The sequence below is a fragment of the Symphalangus syndactylus genome, chromosome 11 (genome assembly GCF_028878055.3).
Source record: "Symphalangus syndactylus isolate Jambi chromosome 11, NHGRI_mSymSyn1-v2.1_pri, whole genome shotgun sequence".
Classification (NCBI taxonomy): Eukaryota; Metazoa; Chordata; class Mammalia; order Primates; family Hylobatidae; genus Symphalangus; species Symphalangus syndactylus.
Window position 1 is genome coordinate 26,458,980 of NC_072433.2, and position 18,375 is coordinate 26,477,354.

The 18,375-nt window shown below is 51.7% G+C and overlaps 1 protein-coding gene and 1 long non-coding RNA gene across 6 annotated transcripts in view; one reads left to right on the forward strand and one right to left on the reverse strand.

Moving 5' to 3' along the window:
- SLC9A5 (solute carrier family 9 member A5) overlaps positions 1–18,375 on the reverse strand; it is a 35,367-nt gene that overhangs the window by 6,589 nt on the left and 10,403 nt on the right. The window contains exons 1-14 of one of the 5 annotated variants that reach the window (XM_055298542.2): positions 16,758–18,369; positions 13,127–13,429; positions 10,752–10,915; positions 10,465–10,543; positions 10,009–10,186; positions 9,250–9,470; positions 8,826–9,028; positions 8,505–8,594; positions 8,338–8,408; positions 7,492–7,621; positions 6,275–6,363; positions 5,990–6,116; positions 1,089–1,259; positions 505–568 (exon numbers count right to left, since the gene is read on the reverse strand). In XM_055298542.2, coding sequence (XP_055154517.1) covers positions 505–568; positions 1,089–1,259; positions 5,990–6,116; positions 6,275–6,363; positions 7,492–7,621; positions 8,338–8,408; positions 8,505–8,594; positions 8,826–9,028; positions 9,250–9,470; positions 10,009–10,186; positions 10,465–10,543; positions 10,752–10,915; positions 13,127–13,429; positions 16,758–16,944 — 2,077 coding nt within the window. In that variant the 5' untranslated portion in view covers positions 16,945–18,369. Of the gene's footprint in view, positions 1–504; positions 572–1,088; positions 1,260–5,989; positions 6,117–6,274; positions 6,364–7,491; positions 7,622–8,337; positions 8,409–8,504; positions 8,595–8,825; positions 9,029–9,249; positions 9,471–10,008; positions 10,187–10,464; positions 10,544–10,751; positions 10,916–13,126; positions 13,430–16,757; positions 18,370–18,375 lie in introns of those variants that run through there. The other 4 variants (XM_055298541.2, XM_063611733.1, XM_055298543.2 and 1 more) reach the window with 4 other exon arrangements.
- LOC129492992 (uncharacterized) lies at positions 7,454–15,574 on the forward strand. The gene is made up of 2 exons (XR_008661002.2): positions 7,454–7,596; positions 15,375–15,574. It is a non-coding gene; the product is annotated as an uncharacterized lncRNA (long non-coding RNA).

The window sequence follows — 18,375 nt, forward strand, 5'->3', positions numbered from 1 at the left end:
CTACCAAAAATACAAAAAAAAATTAGCCAGATGTGGCGGCGTGTGCATGTAATCCCAGCTACTTGGGAGGCTGAGGCAGGAGAATCACTTGAACCCGGGAGGCAGAGGTTGCAGTGAGCCGAGATGGCACCACTGCACTCCAGCCTGGGCATCAGAGTGAGACTCTGTCTCAAAAAACAAAACAAAATTGGCTTTGTAGATAGGACGCTGGGCCCCAGGGTCCACCCATCCTCCAAGGCCCAGACCAAGCTCCCTGTTCTCCATGACACCTTTTCCAAGTCCTCGGGACCTGTAACCCATAGTTTGCAATCAGATGCCTCCTGTCACGCATTGTCTAATAACTGCTTTGAACATTTCCAACTTGGAAGTCAAGTCCCTGGAGGAAGAGCCCCAGCTCACAGTGCTTAACGCACCCTACAGCGGGTCCTCCAGGATTCTGGCTGGCGAGCTGCAGCCCTTTCCCTCCTCCCTCCCATCCTCAATCCCACACTGCTCCCTGCTTGCCTGTGTCCTGAAAGCCCAGGTCTCGATGTTTCCCATTTGTAGCCTCAGCATTCGCCACACCATCCTTCTGAGGACCAAGAAAGAAAACCTGAGCCTCTGGCCCCGGCTTCCCACCCCAACCCTGTCATCTGGTGGGGTCGACAGGACAAGTTTTCCTAACCCAGCAGGGGAGGGAATTTGTGTCAGTCCCAGTGGTTCTACTATCCCTTGGCCAACCAGGCAAGAGTGACCCATGCCCCAGTAAGAAATCTGGATGCATCAGCCTGGGCTGACTTAGGAGCTCATGGAGTTGCCCCTCAAAGGAATCTCCTTTTCTCCTGCCTCTTTCGTCTTTGGTAGGAGGCCCTGCTGCCTTCCAGCAGGTGACCACATGGCCAAGAGGCTGCTCCCCCTCTGAAGGTCTCACCTTACCCTTCTGGGACTCCAGGAACATCTAAAAGGGAACCCAAACTGCTGTAGTCATCAAGCCCCTGAGGACTGTCCCAACTGGGGTTCCCTGTAAGCTGGATCCTAACACTAGGGGGCTCAAAACTGCTTGCTGTCAGCCTCCAGCTCCAAAGAGGAGTCCCTGAGGGAAGACGTGCCTTCCTGCGGCCAGTCTTGCGGGGTCGTGGCTTGCTCTTGGTGAAGCAGATGTTGTGCTTGGTGGACTTAAAGGACTCCAGCCGCCGCTTCATGTTCTGCTGGAAGACCTCCTTGTCCTGCCGCTCCTGCGCATCCTCTGAGATGAAATGGCGACTGCAGCTGGCTTTATACTGGCAATGACAGCCCCGCCTGGCTATAAGGACGGATGCCTTGGCCTCCCACAAGAACCCCAGGCCACAGCCCCAACATATTCACCACAGGCCCTGCCAGCCTAGCTTTTCCAGAATTAACAATGGATTGAAAAACAAAACAAAAAATACAACAGGAACCCAGCCAGAGACACTGTGTTCTCAGTTCCCTAGGAAAAGCTTCTCTTTATCCCAGAACTTATTCCCCCAAACCTGGCCTTCCCCGACCCTTGCCATCCTTTCCCGATTCTCTCTGGTTTGAAGGTGACCCTCTATCTTGTTCCACTACTGTGACAACATGGGGGACATTTTCTTCTTTGTACCTCCATTTATCTGAGCTTCGCCCACACACCCAGCCTACCTGCCCCCTTCTAGCTACACAGGATCCTTTCTCCAGCTGGAATCTCCCATCAAGCCATTTCTACAACAACCACCATGATATCCTGGGCTGCACTTTGAACTTTCATAACTATCTCCCCTGACACCCTGGACCTTCTCCATCCCAATAATTCAGGATCACCCCTATCATCTGCTTTTTTTTTTCTTTTTTTTGAGACGGAGTTTTGCTCTTGTCACCCAGGCTGGAGTGCAATGGCACGATCTCTGCTCACTGCAACCTCCATCTCTGGGGTTCAAGCAATTCTCCTGCCTCAGCCTCCCGAATAGCTGGGATTACAGGCGCCTGCCACCATGCCCAGCCAATTCTTGTATTTTTAGTAGAGACAGGGTTTCACCATGTTGCCAGGCTAGTCCCGAACTCCTGACCTCAGGTGATCTGCCTGCCTCGGCCTCCCAAAGCCCTGGGATTACAGGCATGAGCCACTGCGCCTGGCCATGCTCTTTTTAACTCTTACCAACACCAAGCCCGCTACACACTCACCTACACTGCCTCTGCCTCTACCCTCCCTGCTTAGCACCTTTTCATCATCTAGTGGTAATCCCCTGAAATGCTGCCCAGAGCCTGCCAAATCATCTTATCTTGCCTCATATCCCAAGTCTGGTCCCTTTATCTCATATTTTCTGCTTCCCTGAACCAGTTCTAAGAGTCCCCTTCAAGTCTCCCATCTGCCCTCCTCCTCTACCTATGCACCACGAGGTACCCTCTTTCCTGGGGAGAAGGGGTCCATCTCCTTCACAAGGCTCATCGCTGCCCAGCCCCGGCCTCCACATTGCTCAGTTCCCTCCTTCCTGACTCCAGCAGTTCCTGCTGCCTCCTGTTTCTCCACTCTCCTGTATCTTCACTCCTTCCCTGACCACTTGGCTCCCTCCCCTCTGTTTTCAAGCTCCTGCCCTTGCCTCCTTAAAGAAAGTCTTCCCTTGAACACCATTGTCTCCCTTTTGCTGCTACACTTTTATAATTTGATTCTGACACTTTCTCTCCTACCCACTACTTCCTTAAATACCAGAAATGCAACTCCAGGGTTCACAACTCCACAGTGCTGCCTTCTTGCTGGTCACCAGTGCTGTGGGCTCTGCCTAGGTGCTGGCCAGGCCTCTGTGCAGCATCCAGCCCTCTTTCTGCCCCAGGCCTGAGGCACCACCTGCCACTGCTTCTCCAAGGGTTCCTTGTCTTTCGCTCTCTTTCCTTTTCTCCCATGTGCACTCCTCAGTGTTATCCTTAGCCCTCCTCCTGCCCCATGAAACACTCTCCCCAGAGAACTTTATCCATTCTGTCCGCCCCAGCTATCCCAGTGATACAGATCTGTAGTCCCCCAACATCAGTCATCAGACCAGCTGCATTTGAATCACCTGGGGAACTTAGTAAGAACACAGATTCTTAGTCCCATTCCAGACTACAGAATCAGAATCTCCAGGTGAAGCCAGGAAGTTCCCCAGGGGATTCTGTGGTAGCCAGGTGACAAAACCTGATATGGATTGCTTCCAAATCTCTCTCCAGCCCTTATCTCTCTATTAAACTATAATCTGATCTTTCTAACTGAATACTAGATATCTCTGTCTCTCTCTAATGATATTTCGATGAAGAACATGAGAAATTGTGGATTGTGTTATCATAATAAGTGGATTCAGAACTGGTCGAGTTACCATACCCCAAAAATGCTTGATCCATGTCAGTCTGGAGGAAAGTCTTTAGTAGCATGCCACAGCTCTATCCTGTTCAACATGTTTATGTGGGTTTGGATGAATACAAAGTTAACAGGCTTAACAAATTTTCAGATGATATGAATCTAAGAAGGAGACATTTGGTGGCAGACGTGGGAACCAAACAATGGGATGATGGGCTAACGCAAATAAGATGACATTTAACAGGATACACACAAACTTATTCCAGATTTTTAAAAAACAGACTACACATGAACTGATTGGACTGAACCCATTGAGCAATCTTATACATAAACACCACACACACACACACACACACACACCCCTCACCAAATCATTATGTACTTCCTGATGTGACACCACAGAAAATATATAGCATACCTATTGAATGTCCCTGAATTTGATCAGGCCTCTAGATTTAACAACCAGGAAATATAGGGAACGGAGGAACATGTTAAACAACACCACTGGAATACAGTCAGCAAAATCTAGAAAATGTGCAATTCTCCAAGACAAAGTATCCAGCTTCTTCAATAAATAAATAGCAAGGGAGATAGAGAGGGGAAAAAGAACTATTATAGATTTTTTTTTAAATTAACTTATTATTCCTCATAATGATCATCTGAGGAAGATACTATTTTATTTTATTTTATTTTTTGTTTTGAGACGGAGTCTCGCTCTGTCGCCCAGGCTGGAGTGCAGTGGCGCAATCTCGGCTCACTGCAAGCTCCGCCTCCAAGGTTCACGCCATTCTCCCGCCTCAGCCTCTCTGAGTAGCTGGGACTACAGGCGCCTGCCACCACGCCCAGCTAATTTTTTGTATTTTTAGTAGAGACGGAGTTTCACCGTGGTCTCGATCTCCTGACCTCGTGATCCGCCCGCCTCGGCCTCCCAAAGTGCTGGGATTACAAGCATGAGCCACCGCGCCCGGCCTATTATAGATTTTTTTAAACGAAGAGACATATTTCCCAAATGCTAAGTGTGGACTTATTTAGACCCTGATTTGAACATCCAGCTGGGAAAAAGATATTTATTGAATACTGACTGGATGTAAGAGTTCTTGCCACCTAGAGAGACATACTGAAATATTTTGAGATGATGTGATACGATGTCTGGAGTTTGTTTTAAGATAAAGTGTGGGAGGGATGTGGTAGGGCTGCAGAATGTAATAGAATTAATCATGCACTGATTTTTCAGAGCTAGTTGATAGATAAATATGAGTTATTTTATTCGCTCTACTGGAATTTTGAATAAGAAAGGTTTTTTAAAAACCCCATAGGTTGCAGTGAGACAGGGTCTGCCAGCCATTAACTGAGGAAGACCTGGGAGTTTAGCAGATTCTAAGGACAATGTGGGGTCCCAGGGTGGTGAGCCAAGGCTGGAGGGATCTTGAGCTGTGGGAAGAGAAATAGCAAGTTCTAGACTAGAATGGTGTCGGAGCTTCTAGGCCCTTCCCTGGCCAGCCACAGCTAGAGTAGCAACTTCCATTCTGGGCCCTGTTTTTTCAAGTCCAGAGAAGACATACCAGGAGGTAAGAGATTCTGGCCTGAGGGCAAGAGACCCTGTGTCAAAGGGAACTGTCTTGAAATTTTGGAAGATTTATTCTGCAGAGCTGCAAAGAGTCAAATCAGGACCAGTGGGTGCAAGTTAAAGGAGGCCAATTCTGTTTCAACAGTAGAAAGAGCTTTGACTGTTGAAACTGCCAGAACTGGTGACAGCTGGCTTCCCATTTTAGAAAGGTGCAAGGTAATGGCTTGCTGCCCTCTTGTGGGGTTGCAACAGACTCTCTCCTGGATGAGCTGGGCCTTTCCAGCCGCAAAGCTTCATGATCTGCATTGGACTAACTTCCATTATTTAAAACAGATGCCCACCTTCCACAGGCTAAGCTGGTCTAGGAGGCTTCCTCAGTGCTCTTGCTTCTGTCTGTGACCCCATCATTCTCCAGTGACCCTCAAGGCCCCCAGTACTCTGTCTCCTCCTCCTCTCACCATCAGAGCCAATCACCTAGGCTTACGTGCCCCTCTCCTTTCCCACCGCTCAGCCCTAATCCACAATATTTCACTCCATCTTCCCAACTGGCTGTCCCAGCTTCTCAACTCACCCCCTCCAATTTGATCTGCACTCTGCTACCAGAAAAGGTATCCTTAAACAGTGCTTGTATTAGGTCAACCCCTTCTCCAAAAAATAAAAATAAAGCAGAGGTTTCTTATTACTGATGAGATAAAACCCATATTCTTTTTTTTTTTTTTGAGATGGAGTCTTGCTCTGTTGCCCAGGCTGGAGTGCAGTGGTGAGACCTCAGCTCATTGCAACCTCTGCCTCCCCGGTTCAAGCGATTTTCCTGCTTCAGCCTCCCAAGTAGCTGGGATTACAGGCACGTGCCACCACACCCAGCTAATTTTTGTATTTTTAGTAGAGACAGGGTTTCACCATGTTGGCCAGGCTGGTCTCGAACTCCTGACCTCAACTGATCCGCCTGCCTCGGCCTCCCAAAGTGCTGAGATTACAGGCGTGAGCCATCGCACCCGGCTGAAACCCACACTCTTTAGCTGGGCATCTGCAGCTCTCCAACAAGCTGGCGCCAACTGCCTCTTAAGCTCTCCTTAGACCACCTCCACCCCCTCAAAATCCTGATGCCTGCCTGCTCTCACCCTACGGCGCGGCTTGTAGAGGCCTCCGCAGAGCAGATGATGCATCACAGCATCCTCACGATCCCGGCCGCTGCGTACTGTGTCAATCACCTGCAGATCCAGACACGCTCCACTGCCACTCTCCCTCCTGCAGGAGGCAGGGGACACATGTGCTGGGGAGGGGGCAGGAGGCAGTCCAGGAGAAGGGCAGATGCAAAGGTGCTGACAAATCTCCCCCAGAAGGGATTCAGAGAGAGGGCACAATGGAGAGGAGTATGAGGAAGGGGAAGGGGCTCAAGGACTCACAGCAGATTGGTGACAGAAGTTTCTGCCACAGAATTGCGGCTGGGCATAGAAGGCAGAGTGAGACCTGTGGAAGACAAGACGTGGCCTCCCTGCAGGTGTCAAGACCAAGGTCAGCCGGCAATCAGATGGAGGGTTGCCCAGGAGTCAGGGGTAATAAAAAAAATAATAATAACGAACACTTAGTTTACTCTTTGAACATGCCAGGTACTGTGCTAGGCACTTTACATATCGAATTCACAAAATCTATTACATAGGTACTCATATGCCTGCTTTCTATTTTTTTTTTTTTTTTTTTTTTGAGACAGAGTCACTCTGTCACCCAAGCTGGAGTGCAGTGGCACAATCTTGGCTCATTGCAACCTCTGGCTCCTGGAATTTTTTTTTTTTTTTTTTTTTTGAGACAGAGTCTTGCTCTGTCACATAGGCTGGAGTGCAGTGGTACAATCTTAGCTCACTGCAACCTCACTGCAAACTCCACCAGGGTTCAAGCGATTCTCCTGCCGCAGGCTCCCAAGTAGCTGAGTCTACAGGCACCCACCACCATGCCTGGCTAGTTTTTGTATTTTTAGTAGAGACGGGGTTTCACTATGTTGGCCAGGCTGGTCTCGAACTCCTGATCTCGTGATCCACCTGCCTTGGCCCCCCAAAGTGCTGGGATTACAGGTGTGAGCCACTGTGCCCAGGCTGCTTCCCAGATTTCAGTGATTCTCCTGCCTCAGCCTCCAGAGTAGTTGGGATTACAGGCATGCACCACCATGCCTGGCTAGTTTTTGTATTTTTAGTAGAGACAGGGTTTCACCATGTTGGCCAGGCTGGTCTCAAACTCCTGACCTCAAGTGATCTACCCACCTCAGGCTCCCACAGTGCTGGGATTATAGACATGAGCCACCGTGCCCAGCCTCTTATGCCTGCTTTCTTACAGCTAAGGAAACAGGCTCAGAGAGTGTGACTTACCCAAGGTCACAAGCTTGGAAGTGATAATGGTTGAGCTGACTCCACAGTCCAGCTGTTTCCCACCTCTCTGGACTGCCTGCCAGACTCTGAATGTCAGCACCCGACCCAGCTGCTTCCTGCCGCAGCCACTTCACCAGACCATGGAGCCAGCGAGGAATTCCCAACTCCCTGCTCAGGGCCGGCCTGCTTGCCACCCCTTTCTGTCCTGCTCTGCTGACCATCTGCCCACCCACCACTGGCCCACCTGGAAGCTGCTGACCCACCTGGTCCACAAAGCTGATGGCATCCCGGATGTTAAGCCTGTAGTACACATCCCAGATCTGGTCCCGGATGCGGTAGGCTGATCGTCGCATCAGCAGCTGACTCAGGTATTTCTTGTCAAACTGCTCCCACCTACAGAGGATGCCAGGCCCGGCTCTGAGTCCCATTCCCAAGGCCTGGCCAGGTGGCCCTTCCTCAGACGGGGCAAGGACACCGTCAGCACTGGCCTGGGTTTTTAGATATGGGCCTCAGCCAGAGAGAATCTCAAGGCTAGTCCCTGCCCTCATGGAATTTACAGTGTCATGGGAAAGCCTGACAGTAATTGAAATTATTACAAATCACTGTAAAATTGCAACCATGACAAGAACTACAAAGGATAATTAGAGAATATGACATGGATATGTCCTAGCCAGAGAGGCCAGGGAAGTCCTCCCTAAGGAATTGAAGCCTATGGTGAGTTGTGAAGGATGAATCGAAGCTGAGTAAGTGAGAGGGAGGTGAAGGAGTGTTCTAGTACAAAGAAGGTCCCAGTGGCCAGGCTGCGGGAGCATGATGGGTCCTGAGGCTGTAAGGCAGGGTCCATGGAACTAGCAGGCAGACAGTCAAAGACAGAGCAGAGCACGATGAGGCTGGAGTCTGGCAGTTGCCAAACCATGCAGGGCCAAGCAGGCCACACTGGGGAGCCTTGTCTTAACCTGAGAGCACTGGGATGCCACTGAAGGGCTTCAGGCAGAGGTCACCCAGCCTGAACTTGGCTCTGTCCCTTCTCAGAAGTGTGGCACATCCCCCATGCTTCCCTGGCTGGTGGGGCTGCTGCTGCTGAAGGAGCCTCGGGGCAGCTCCCTCACCTGTCCCTCCAGTAGTGGTAGCCATGGTGCCCCACAACGTCCTCCACTGCAGCCAGAATGTGGTCAAAAGTCTAGAAGGGGGGTGGGTAGGGGGACTGGATCAGGACTCTGCCCAAAATAGGAGAAGGTCGAGAGGGACAGGCGAGGGCTAGGGTTCTGATACCCACGTGTTCATGCAGCTCCTGGTTCAGGGTGGGTTTGTGATGCTCACTCCTCTTCACCTTCAGCCATTTGACCAGTGGCTTGATGGTCAAGCCCTATGGACAAGCAGGATGTGAGCCCTGCCCTATTCCTATTCACTTCCCTGCTGCCTTTCTCTCCCCATAATGAGGCTTCAGCTTCAGTACCCCCACCCCACTGCACTCAAGGTCTGGGAAGTCAGGGCCCTCCATCTCCCAGCGGGAAGAGGAGCCCCTGTCCCATAGGCTCCAAGACTCCCCAAGGGCCTGCCCGACCCTCTCCCTACCCAGCCTTGTGGGCACTCCCACCTGCACGATGACTGTGAAGAAGACCACTACAATAGTGGTGGCTACAAAGTAGTCCTTGGCAGGGACCTTGGTCCTATCCAGTAGGATGACGAGAGCAAAGGCCACAGCCCCCCGCAGGCCCCCATAGGACATCACCACTTGGTCAATCTTGTCCAGAGGGACTAGCCGGAACTGATTCAGCACCCAGGTCTGCAGGACTACGCCTACAGCGGGAGGGAGGCCAGTGGGAGCAAAGCGTTGGGAGTGGAGGACGTGGGAGTGGATGGGACCAAGTATCTGGGCTGAGGTCTAACAGGGGCTGGGACAGGTGAGCAACAAGAGGAGGCTTAGGAATTGACAAAGATGTGGACTCAGATGGGGAGATGAGCTGCAGGGAGGGGCGGGACAGAAAGGAGACTGGGAAAGCAGAGGGTGTCAGCAATACCGAGGGCTCGGAAGAACAGGATGAAGATGAGGGTGCCCAGCACTAGCCCAGAATCCCAGGCCCACTTAGAAGAGTCCACGGCTGAGATGCCAAGCAGCATGAAGATGACGGTCTCAGCACAGCTGGCTAGAGTCTTCATTGTATATTTGACAGTTGTGCGTGACTTATGGGAGATGTTGGCCTCCACGTACTTCTTACAGCCCAGGCCACACATGGTCACCCTGGGAGAGGATGGAGAGACATGGCAAGTGGGGAAGGGTTCCAGGGGGCTCAGCCTCTGGGGTTGGAGCATACTGCAGGAGGGGGCATTGCCTATTACAGGATGTCAGACTCTCAGAGCGGAAGCCCAGGGAGGCCAGAAGACTTGAGTGGTAGTGCTGAGCTAAGAGTCCAGATCTCCAGGCTTCCCACTTAGTGTCTCCTGGAAGGGAAGGTGGGAGGAACGTGCTCTGACTAGCGGGCTCTCTGATGCACCTTCTGAAGTGCTGTGGCCTCCAGAGCTGGTGGCCCCAGGCCTTAAAGTCTATTTCCAGCCCAGCCTACACCTAGAGGGTTTCAGGGTGCTGAGGACAGCTCTGGAGGCAGCTCCTGAAATATTGCTGAGGTTTACTGACTCCCCAGGAGAGTCTGAGGCTCCCACTACCACAAGGGCTCAGGGAAACCTATGGACTCCTGAAGTTCCTGCCTGTGTCCCTATGAGGGGCAACCATCTCCAGCGCCCCCTCCCAGCTATCTGCCTGCAAGGCCCCCAAAACTCACGCAAGAATGGCGGAGAGTGAGGCCATTTCAGCAGTGAGGTAGGCTGCGTAGGCGAGGAGGAAGACCAGCAGCGGCTCGATGATGCGGACCCGCTTGGTGAAGCGTGTGGTCAGGGCCAGGAGGAAGGCAAAGACTAAGCCCACGGCTGCCCCGCCCAGACTGACCACAAACAGGGAGGCTGGGGGAGGAGTGGGTTGTCAGCATGACCCCTGGCCCGGACCCTACCCGGGCTGACAAGACTGCTGCTTGGCAGGGAGTGAGGGATGATGCCCACCGCACTCCCAGGGGCTCAAAACCCGAGAGCCAGGATCCCTGGCAAGCCCCTCCCAGACCCCATTTCTCTATAGAGATGAGGCAACCCGAATAGCCTCTTCTGTCCTGATGTGGGGTGGGAGGGCCTCAGCAACCCAGGGGAGGCAGACCTCCAATGCCAGCTGGGAGCGGGGAAATACTGACCGACTCCCTTCAGGTAGTCAGTGGCCTGCACTTTGGCAGAGCCCATCTCCACAAAGGAGTTGCAGACCTTGTACAGCACCTGAGCGAGAAGAGGAGAGTCAGCAGTGAGGCGGGAAGGCAGCAACTGGGACTGCTGGGAAACAGACTGCAGGGAGAGCAGGGTGAAAGCAGACAGCATATTTCTGCCCCAGGGGACCCACGGGAAGGGACTGAGTCTGCGCAGACCCCTAGTTGGCCAGAGCATGCAGCCTGGGGTCAGGGAATGGCAGTCAGCTGAGCACGCTCACCACGGTGACAGCATCGTTGAGCAGGGACTCGCCAAAGACGATGATAAAGAGAGTCTCATTGACGTGCACCTCCTCAAAGACAGCTAGCACGGCCACGGGGTCCACCGCTGAGATGAGGCTCCCAAACAGCAGGAAGTCCAGTAAGCCAGCCTGCACCCTAGGGGCTATTAAGGGACATGTGTAGGACAGGCCAGTCATTGAAGACGACCCAGTCTCCTGAAGCATGCCCTGGAACAAGCCCAGGCCCCACCCCTGCTGATACAACAAGGAAGCCCAAAGAGGACTTGGGATGGCAAAGACAGCATTAGCCTGCAGATCAGGAGACTTCAGTCAAGCTACCTATGCCTAAGGCCTGGCTTTGCCACTTACCAACTGTGTGATGCTGGTTCCATCACTGTCATATGACTCACCTTAGCCAGGCCTCCTCATCTGCCTGCCTCACAAGATTGTTTCAAAACTCAACCCAGCCATTTGGAATAGGGAAAAAGGCCAGGTGCAGTGACTCATGCCTGTAATCCCAGCACTTTGGGAGGCCGAGGCGGGCTGGATCACCTGAGGTCAGGAGTTCAAGACCAGCCTGGCCAACATGGTGAAACCCTGTCTCTATTAAAAATACAAAAAGTAGCCGGGCGCAGTGGTGCATGCCTGTAATCCCAGCTACTTGGGAGGCTGAGGCAGGAGAATCACTTGAACCAGGGAGGCAGAGGCTGCAGTGAGCCAAGATCGTGCCACTGCACTCCAGCCCGGGTGACACAGTGAGACTCAGTCTCAAAAAAAAAAAATAAAATAAAATAAAATAAAATAGGGAAAAAACACTATAGCAACAGTAATAATAACTACCAGCAAATGGAAATTGGCTGCTAACTATTTTTATTAGGGAGAATAACAAAAGACAGTGCTTTCTCCCACACCTGTGGTTCCCGGCCAAAGGGATGTGACACAATTCTCAGCAGGTGTGGAGAACTGAATATAGTAAGAAAAGCACCACAGATGGGACTTGAATATGTCATATAATTTCTATGGGCCCCAGTTTCCCCATGTCTAAATTGAGACTAATAACAATATCTACCTCAAAAAGTTCCTTAGTTAGCCAATGCCTAACATATAGTAAGCACCCAAAAGATATTATTATCTATTACTGTTATTATGATCTGATGTCCTCCCTTCCCTTCCTGCCCCAAATAGTTCACTACCTCAATAGGGAAACCAGGTTAGAGTCCCAGGTAGCAATTGTAAACGTTTTCTTGTAATACCTTGGAAAAAGTGTGAATCATCAACCTTCAGGGTTGAATGAATTTCTTGGGTTAGGAAATAAAGAAGGTAGCAAGAGAGGGCAACCTAAAAGCAAAGAGCCTTAGTAAAACAGACCTGAGGCCAGGCGCGGTGGCTCATGCCTGTAATCCTAGCATTTTGACAGGTTGATGCGGGCAGATCACCTGAGCTCAGGAGTTCAAGACTAGCCTGGCCAACATGGTGAAACCCCATCTCTACTAAAAATACAAAAATTAGCCGGGTGTAGTGACACATGCTTGTAATCCCAGCTACTCAGGAGGCTAAGACAGGAGAATTGCTTGAACCCAGGAGGTGGAGGTTGCAGGAAGCCAAGATCATGCCATTGCACTCTAGCCTGGACAAGTGTAAGACTCCATCTCAAAAAAACAAGCAGCAACAACAACAACAAAAACAAAACAAACAAACAAACAAAAAACACGGACCTCTTCTGCTAACCTTGGACCTGACAGCAAACAAATGTAAGAGGCTCTATTTCCTCATGTGTAAATGTGACAAACTACACAAAAGGGTTGCTATGAAGAGTCAGTGGGATAAGTAAGGAGAGAAAACCCAGTGTAGTGCCAGCATTTGATGGATTTATAATAGTTATTTTTTAAATACCTATTATATTTATTTAAAAAAATAAATGTTTTAAAATAATGAATTTCTTATAGACAACATATAGTTAAGAAAAGAAAATAATAAAAACAGAAAACCACCCAGACCTGGCCTGGGGAGAGCCAGGACAGAAGGCCCTTGCAGAAATGATGCACAGCTGTGCCTCAGGGGAGCAGGGCTGGCAAATGGTAATGTGGTAACAGAGGGCAGGAGGCAACAGAGTGGTAACACAGGCTCCCCAGCCTTGGCAGCCCACATAAAGCTGGGAGCCAGACTCCTGCTCAGCCGTTACGCTGCAGAAGCCCAGACTGGCAGAGACCTAGATGAGGCCTGAACCCCATCGGGTGCACTGGCTTGCACTCCAGAGGGAGGGACCTAGGATGGAGCTTTCAGGGCATGGCTCACACCAGCATGGACCTCCAGAGCTTGAGGAGAAGGGAGAGGGGTGATGGGTCTGGCAAAGCCCAGGTCTTAGGGTCACTCACCTACAAGTCCAGCCTGCTGCAAGCCCCAGAGGGCAGCGCCTGTTGTGAAGGCATTCCAGAGTGTGCCTACCACGGCATAGGTGAGGATGGCACCCAAGTTGTCAAAGAACAGCCTGCTAGGCATGAAATAGCCTGAGTCCAACACAATAGGAGGCAGCAGGAAGAGGAAGAAGGTGCCTGGCTCCAGCTGGTACTCAGCTTTCTTGGCCACAGCTAAAACAATGCCCCCTAGCACCAGGCCCAGCAAAATCAGCAGGCAGCTCTCAGGGACCAGAGATGTTATTTTCCGAGACAAGTGAAACACTGCAATGCAAAAAGAGTGCAGGATGGATCAGTTTATGGAATATCCTCCCACACACAGGCCTATGAACTCCCAGTTTTTTTTTTTTTTTTGAGACGAAGTCTCACTCTGTTGCCCAAGCTGGAGTGCAGTAGCACAATCTCAGCTCACTGCAACCTTCACCTCCTGGGTTCAAGTGATTCTCCTGCCTCAGCCTCCTGAGTAGCTGGGACTACAGACACGGGCCACCATGCCCAGATAATTTTTTTTATATTCTTAGTAGAGACAGGGTTTCACTATGTTGGCCAGGATGATCTTGAACTCCTAACCTCATGATCCGCCCACCTCGGCCTCCCAAAGTGCTGGGATTACAGGCGTGAGCCACTGCGCCTGGCCAACCTTCTAAGACTGGGACCAAGGGAAGAGAAATATGCAAGACTTCTAGAATTTCCAATCTCCAGGGCTACAAACCCTCCCCTGCAGTCAAAGTCATCTGTTTCTTAGTGCTCCTGTCACACTATGGTAACCTAGGCCTTTACTGCTTTTTCCCCTTCTAGAAATGTCCCTTCCTTTATACTTTCATCCTCAGGGGACCTCACCTTTCTCTGACAACCCTTATCCATGCCATTATTTGAACCTCAGCAAATGCTACCCGGTATCTTTTTATATGTAAGATAGCTGTAAAAATCAGGGCCTTTGGAGTCAAGCTGCTTGTATTCAAAGCTTAGTTCTGTGATCTTAGGGCAAATAACTTCACATCTCTGACTCAGTTTTCTCATCAGTGAAATGGGAGAAAAAACAATAATGATCTCATAAGATTATTGTGACCATTAAAAAAGACAACCTACAGGTGGGGTGTGGTGGCTCATGCCTGTAATCCCAGCACTTTGGGAGGCCAAGGTGGGCAGATCACCTGAGGGCAGGAGTTCTGGATCAGCCTGGCCAGCATGGCGAAACCCTGTCTCTACTAAAAGTACAAAAATTAGCTGGGCATGGTGGTGGGTGCCTGTAGTCCCAGCTACTTGGGAGGCTGAGGCAGGAGAATCGCTTGAACCTGGGAGGCAGAGGTTGCAGCAAGCCGAGATCATGCCAACTGCACTTCAGCCTGGGTGACAGAGTGAGACTCTGTCTCAAAAAAAAAAAAAAAAAGACAATCTACTCAAAAGCACTTAGCACACTACTTTACAGTAAGCACTCAATAAATGTTACCTATTATAATGTCCTCACTCCTTAACTAGACCAGAATGTATATTATACCTCCTAGGAGCTGTGTAGACTTCCTAGCCCAATGTGCCTTTCATTATATGGGCTCACTCAGGACTGTGTAGTTTTTAAAACTTTGGCTTTAGCAATCAGAAGATCTCCAGGTCTTCTTCCAGCCTTAGCACATTCTGTGTGATCTCAGGCAAATTATTTAACTTACTTGAACTTCAATTTCTTCTTTCGTAATATAGGAAAAATACCCAGCATCAAGGGTGAGGATAAAATGATATAAAGTATGCAAATGTGCCTAGCATAATGTCAGACACATAGTATGTTAGACACACACCAAATGTTAATTAAATAGAACAGTTCTGTCTGTAGGAGGGGAGAAGAAAAGGATTTCTAGCACTATTGCCACTCCTACCTTTGTCCTCTAAAATAAACTCTTTGGCTCTCCTTTAAGTCCTCAGACCACAAGTGAACACAACTCTCTCTACATAATCCCTGGGATGTTGGGGAAGGAGACTCTAAATTAGCCTGTGTGAGACCCTATGCCAAGACAGTGCCCTTTGGAAGCTGTACCCAAAGGGCCTAGAACAGTGCCTGGCACATAGTGAGCTCTATGTAAATATTTGTTTAATAAAAGGGAAAAAGTCTCCTAGCAATGAAGCTGGGGGAAGGTGTTCCTGAATGCTCTGCCTTTTCTCTTGTTCGAGGATTTTCTTTGGCTTGTGAAAAGGAGGCTCTCTTCTCTTACTTCCATAGGAAATGTCATCCAAACTAGAAAAAGAACCATGATTTATGGGGAAAACTACAGTTGTTGCTATAAACTCTAAGACAAGAACTCTTCTGCAACTCACAGACTTCTCAGCAAACCCAATTGTTGGCTCCAAATCTGAGGCTCTTTCCACTCTACTCTCATTGCTGCTGGGCCTCTAAGGTAAACGTGGTTATAGATCTCTCCATACTTGTCCCTACTTTGGTCTCCCACTTCTCTCTTTCAGGTACCCTATTTCATCTTCATCTCTTTACGCATTAACCCCAGCCCTGCAATCCAAGCCCCATCACAGAACCATGCTCCCCGAAGGCATATTGAGTTCCACTTTCTATTGTTAATCTCAGGCTGCCACAGCAGAGTGGAGAGTTCTGTTCCTGCCCAGCCCCCTCACCCCTAGCAGTGTCCCTGTGGGAGAAGAGGGGCAAATTCTAGGCTCTGGGTGATTCCTCCATGAAGGCTGTATTGGTGAGACTGGAGTACAGGCTGTGCCAGCATCCATGGGGAGAGAGTAGCAATGCTCAGCTATAATTAGTCACCCCCACAGCAGAGCCTGCACAACAGGGAGAAGGAGGAGGGTCTCTGGTGGGAGGAGGGACCACTGGCTGCTCAGAAGGGAGGAGGAAGGAGCAGATGCAAGGAAAAGCAGCTCTATTCAGGGAAAAAGAAGTCTGAAGCACAGCCTTCAATGCTGTCAGGACTGAAGAGGTCGGATGTATGAAAGCATCTAGGGTAGACAGCACACAGGAAGGCCCCGATACATGGAAGTTTCTTATACCCTGAAGTGGGAAGAATGTGGACCTGAACGCGGGGTGGGGGGGTCCCCACACACAGGCACAAGAAGGCAGCAGCTTTAAGTGGGGAGCAGGGGAGAGATGGAGGAAAAGTGGCAGTGTAGTTTCCCAAGGGAATGGACACTCGGACATGGTCTCCAGGGAAGGCTGCTTTTTCAGTACCAGGATGCCTGTGTTCGTGGGAGAACACCCTCCCCTCAATGTCCCCACACATCCTCACCAGCGACAGAGGTTTCTGGGAGGCTAGGGATTGGTGGGGGAAAGACCAGACTGAAGAGGGCCTACTGCAAGGGGAAGAGGGGAGCGGAGAAGGCAAAGGAACCTACAGATGGAGTTGGGGAGAGCGGGGCACAGCCCTTCAGAAAGGCAAATCCTCAGAGCTCCCAGGGGAGAAGACAGGGACCTGGGACCCACAAGAAGCGATGCAGGAACTGGGCGAGAGCCCGGATTTGTGGAACCCAAACCTAAGTCCCAGCACCGTGCAAGAAGCCAGCCCCAATCAGAGGACGGAGGAGGTGGGGGTGTTGGGGGCGGGTCCGCCGCTGGCCGTCGGCCTGGCGCACGCACACACGCACTCACCGATTTTGGCCAGGCTGGCCACCAGGATCCACAGGGCCACCAGGTAGGGCGCCTCGACCTCGTGCCACTGCCAGCGGAAGAGCTCTAAGCCTGGGGGAGGCTCGCCCGGGGACTCTGGCTTCTGGGTGGGCTCTTCGGCCGCCCCCGCCAGGGACAGCGCGAGCAGGGACAAGGCGGCGCGCAGCATCCTGCAGCCTGCCCAACCGCCCTCCCGGCACCGCACGGCCGCCGGCCCCGCGTCGCCGCCGCCACCTACCGGGCGCCCCCGCGTCACAGGCACGTGGGGCCCGCTCCCCCCAATCCCGGCTCCGATACCCCCAAGCCAGGTCCAGGCTCCGAGACCCTGCCCCGGACTCTCGTAGTAGGGGACTCTCTCCTCTTTCCTCCCTAAATCAGTCCCAGCTCCGGAAATTCCCCAGTGCAGCTCTCCCCCAAGTTTCACAACCTACTCCTTCGAGTCCGCGCCCCCAAACCTCCGCAAAACCGCCCCCACCAGATCCAGAACGGTGCGCGGCCACGGCCCCCCTGGGGCAGCCCGCAGCGGGAAGGGCGGGGAACTGCGGGGGGCGCGGTCAGGACGGGAGCGGCACGGCTCCTCCTTGGCCAGCGCTGCTGGGAGGCGAGCAGCACCCCCCGGGGACCCAGGCGCGGCCGGGTGCAAACGGCAGGGGACCGTGCTCGGCCGCCCTCCGCCCGCGTTCCCAAGCCCAGGACCCCCTGCCGGCCCCCGCCCGGACCTGAGCTGCGCACGCGCACTGGACGCTCCCCAAAGCAGTGATGGACAACGCTGCCCCCAACGTCCCAGAAACCCTAAGGCCCAGACTGGCCCAGCTCATGCCAGGCGAAGAGGGAGGCTGTTCTTCATCTCCCAAACCAAGGGGCACCTGGCCCTCCCTTTCAATCACACTACAGAGAACTGTCTCATCTCTTTCATGAAGCTGATAGGAACCTATGGAAAACTCAGCCTACTGATTCCCTTCAAACTAGGCGAGATGCACTCAACTTTTTCCAAATCTGAGGGGCATTCGGCTCATAGCTCCCCAAACAGAGGAGAACCGTCTCCACTTTTCATTCAAGCCGAGGGGCACCCATCCCACTTTTTCTCCAAAACTAAGGGGAACGTGTTCTATCTGCCCCCTCAAACTGACTCATCCCAATCTTTTCCCAGAAAACTGAAGGGCATCCTTCCCTCTTCCTCCCACAACTAAAGGGAACTGATCCCACCTCTTCCTTCAAACTGGGTGGAATCTATTCTCACTTCTTGCTCCAAATTGAAGGGACCCCCTCTCACTGCTTTCCCTAAATGAGGAAACCACAGGCACTCATCCCTCAAATGGAAGGAATGAAGGCCATCTTGTCCCTCAACTGAGAGATACCTGGACGGCCACTATCTAAAGAAACTTCTGCCCCATCTGCCCTAACACCCCTCAAAGAGAACGCAGCCTCACTACCCCCAGACCAAAGCAAGCCTCCCCACCTTCTGCGCGTTCTCGAAGGCGGGGCGCGAGCTCGGCTTTTCCCGCCCTCCTGGCCAGTGAACTAACGGGATTCCCATTGGGCCCTGTGAGTGGCTAGCGCCGGCCCCGCCTCCGGCAGTGGTTACCTCCTCGCGCGCACT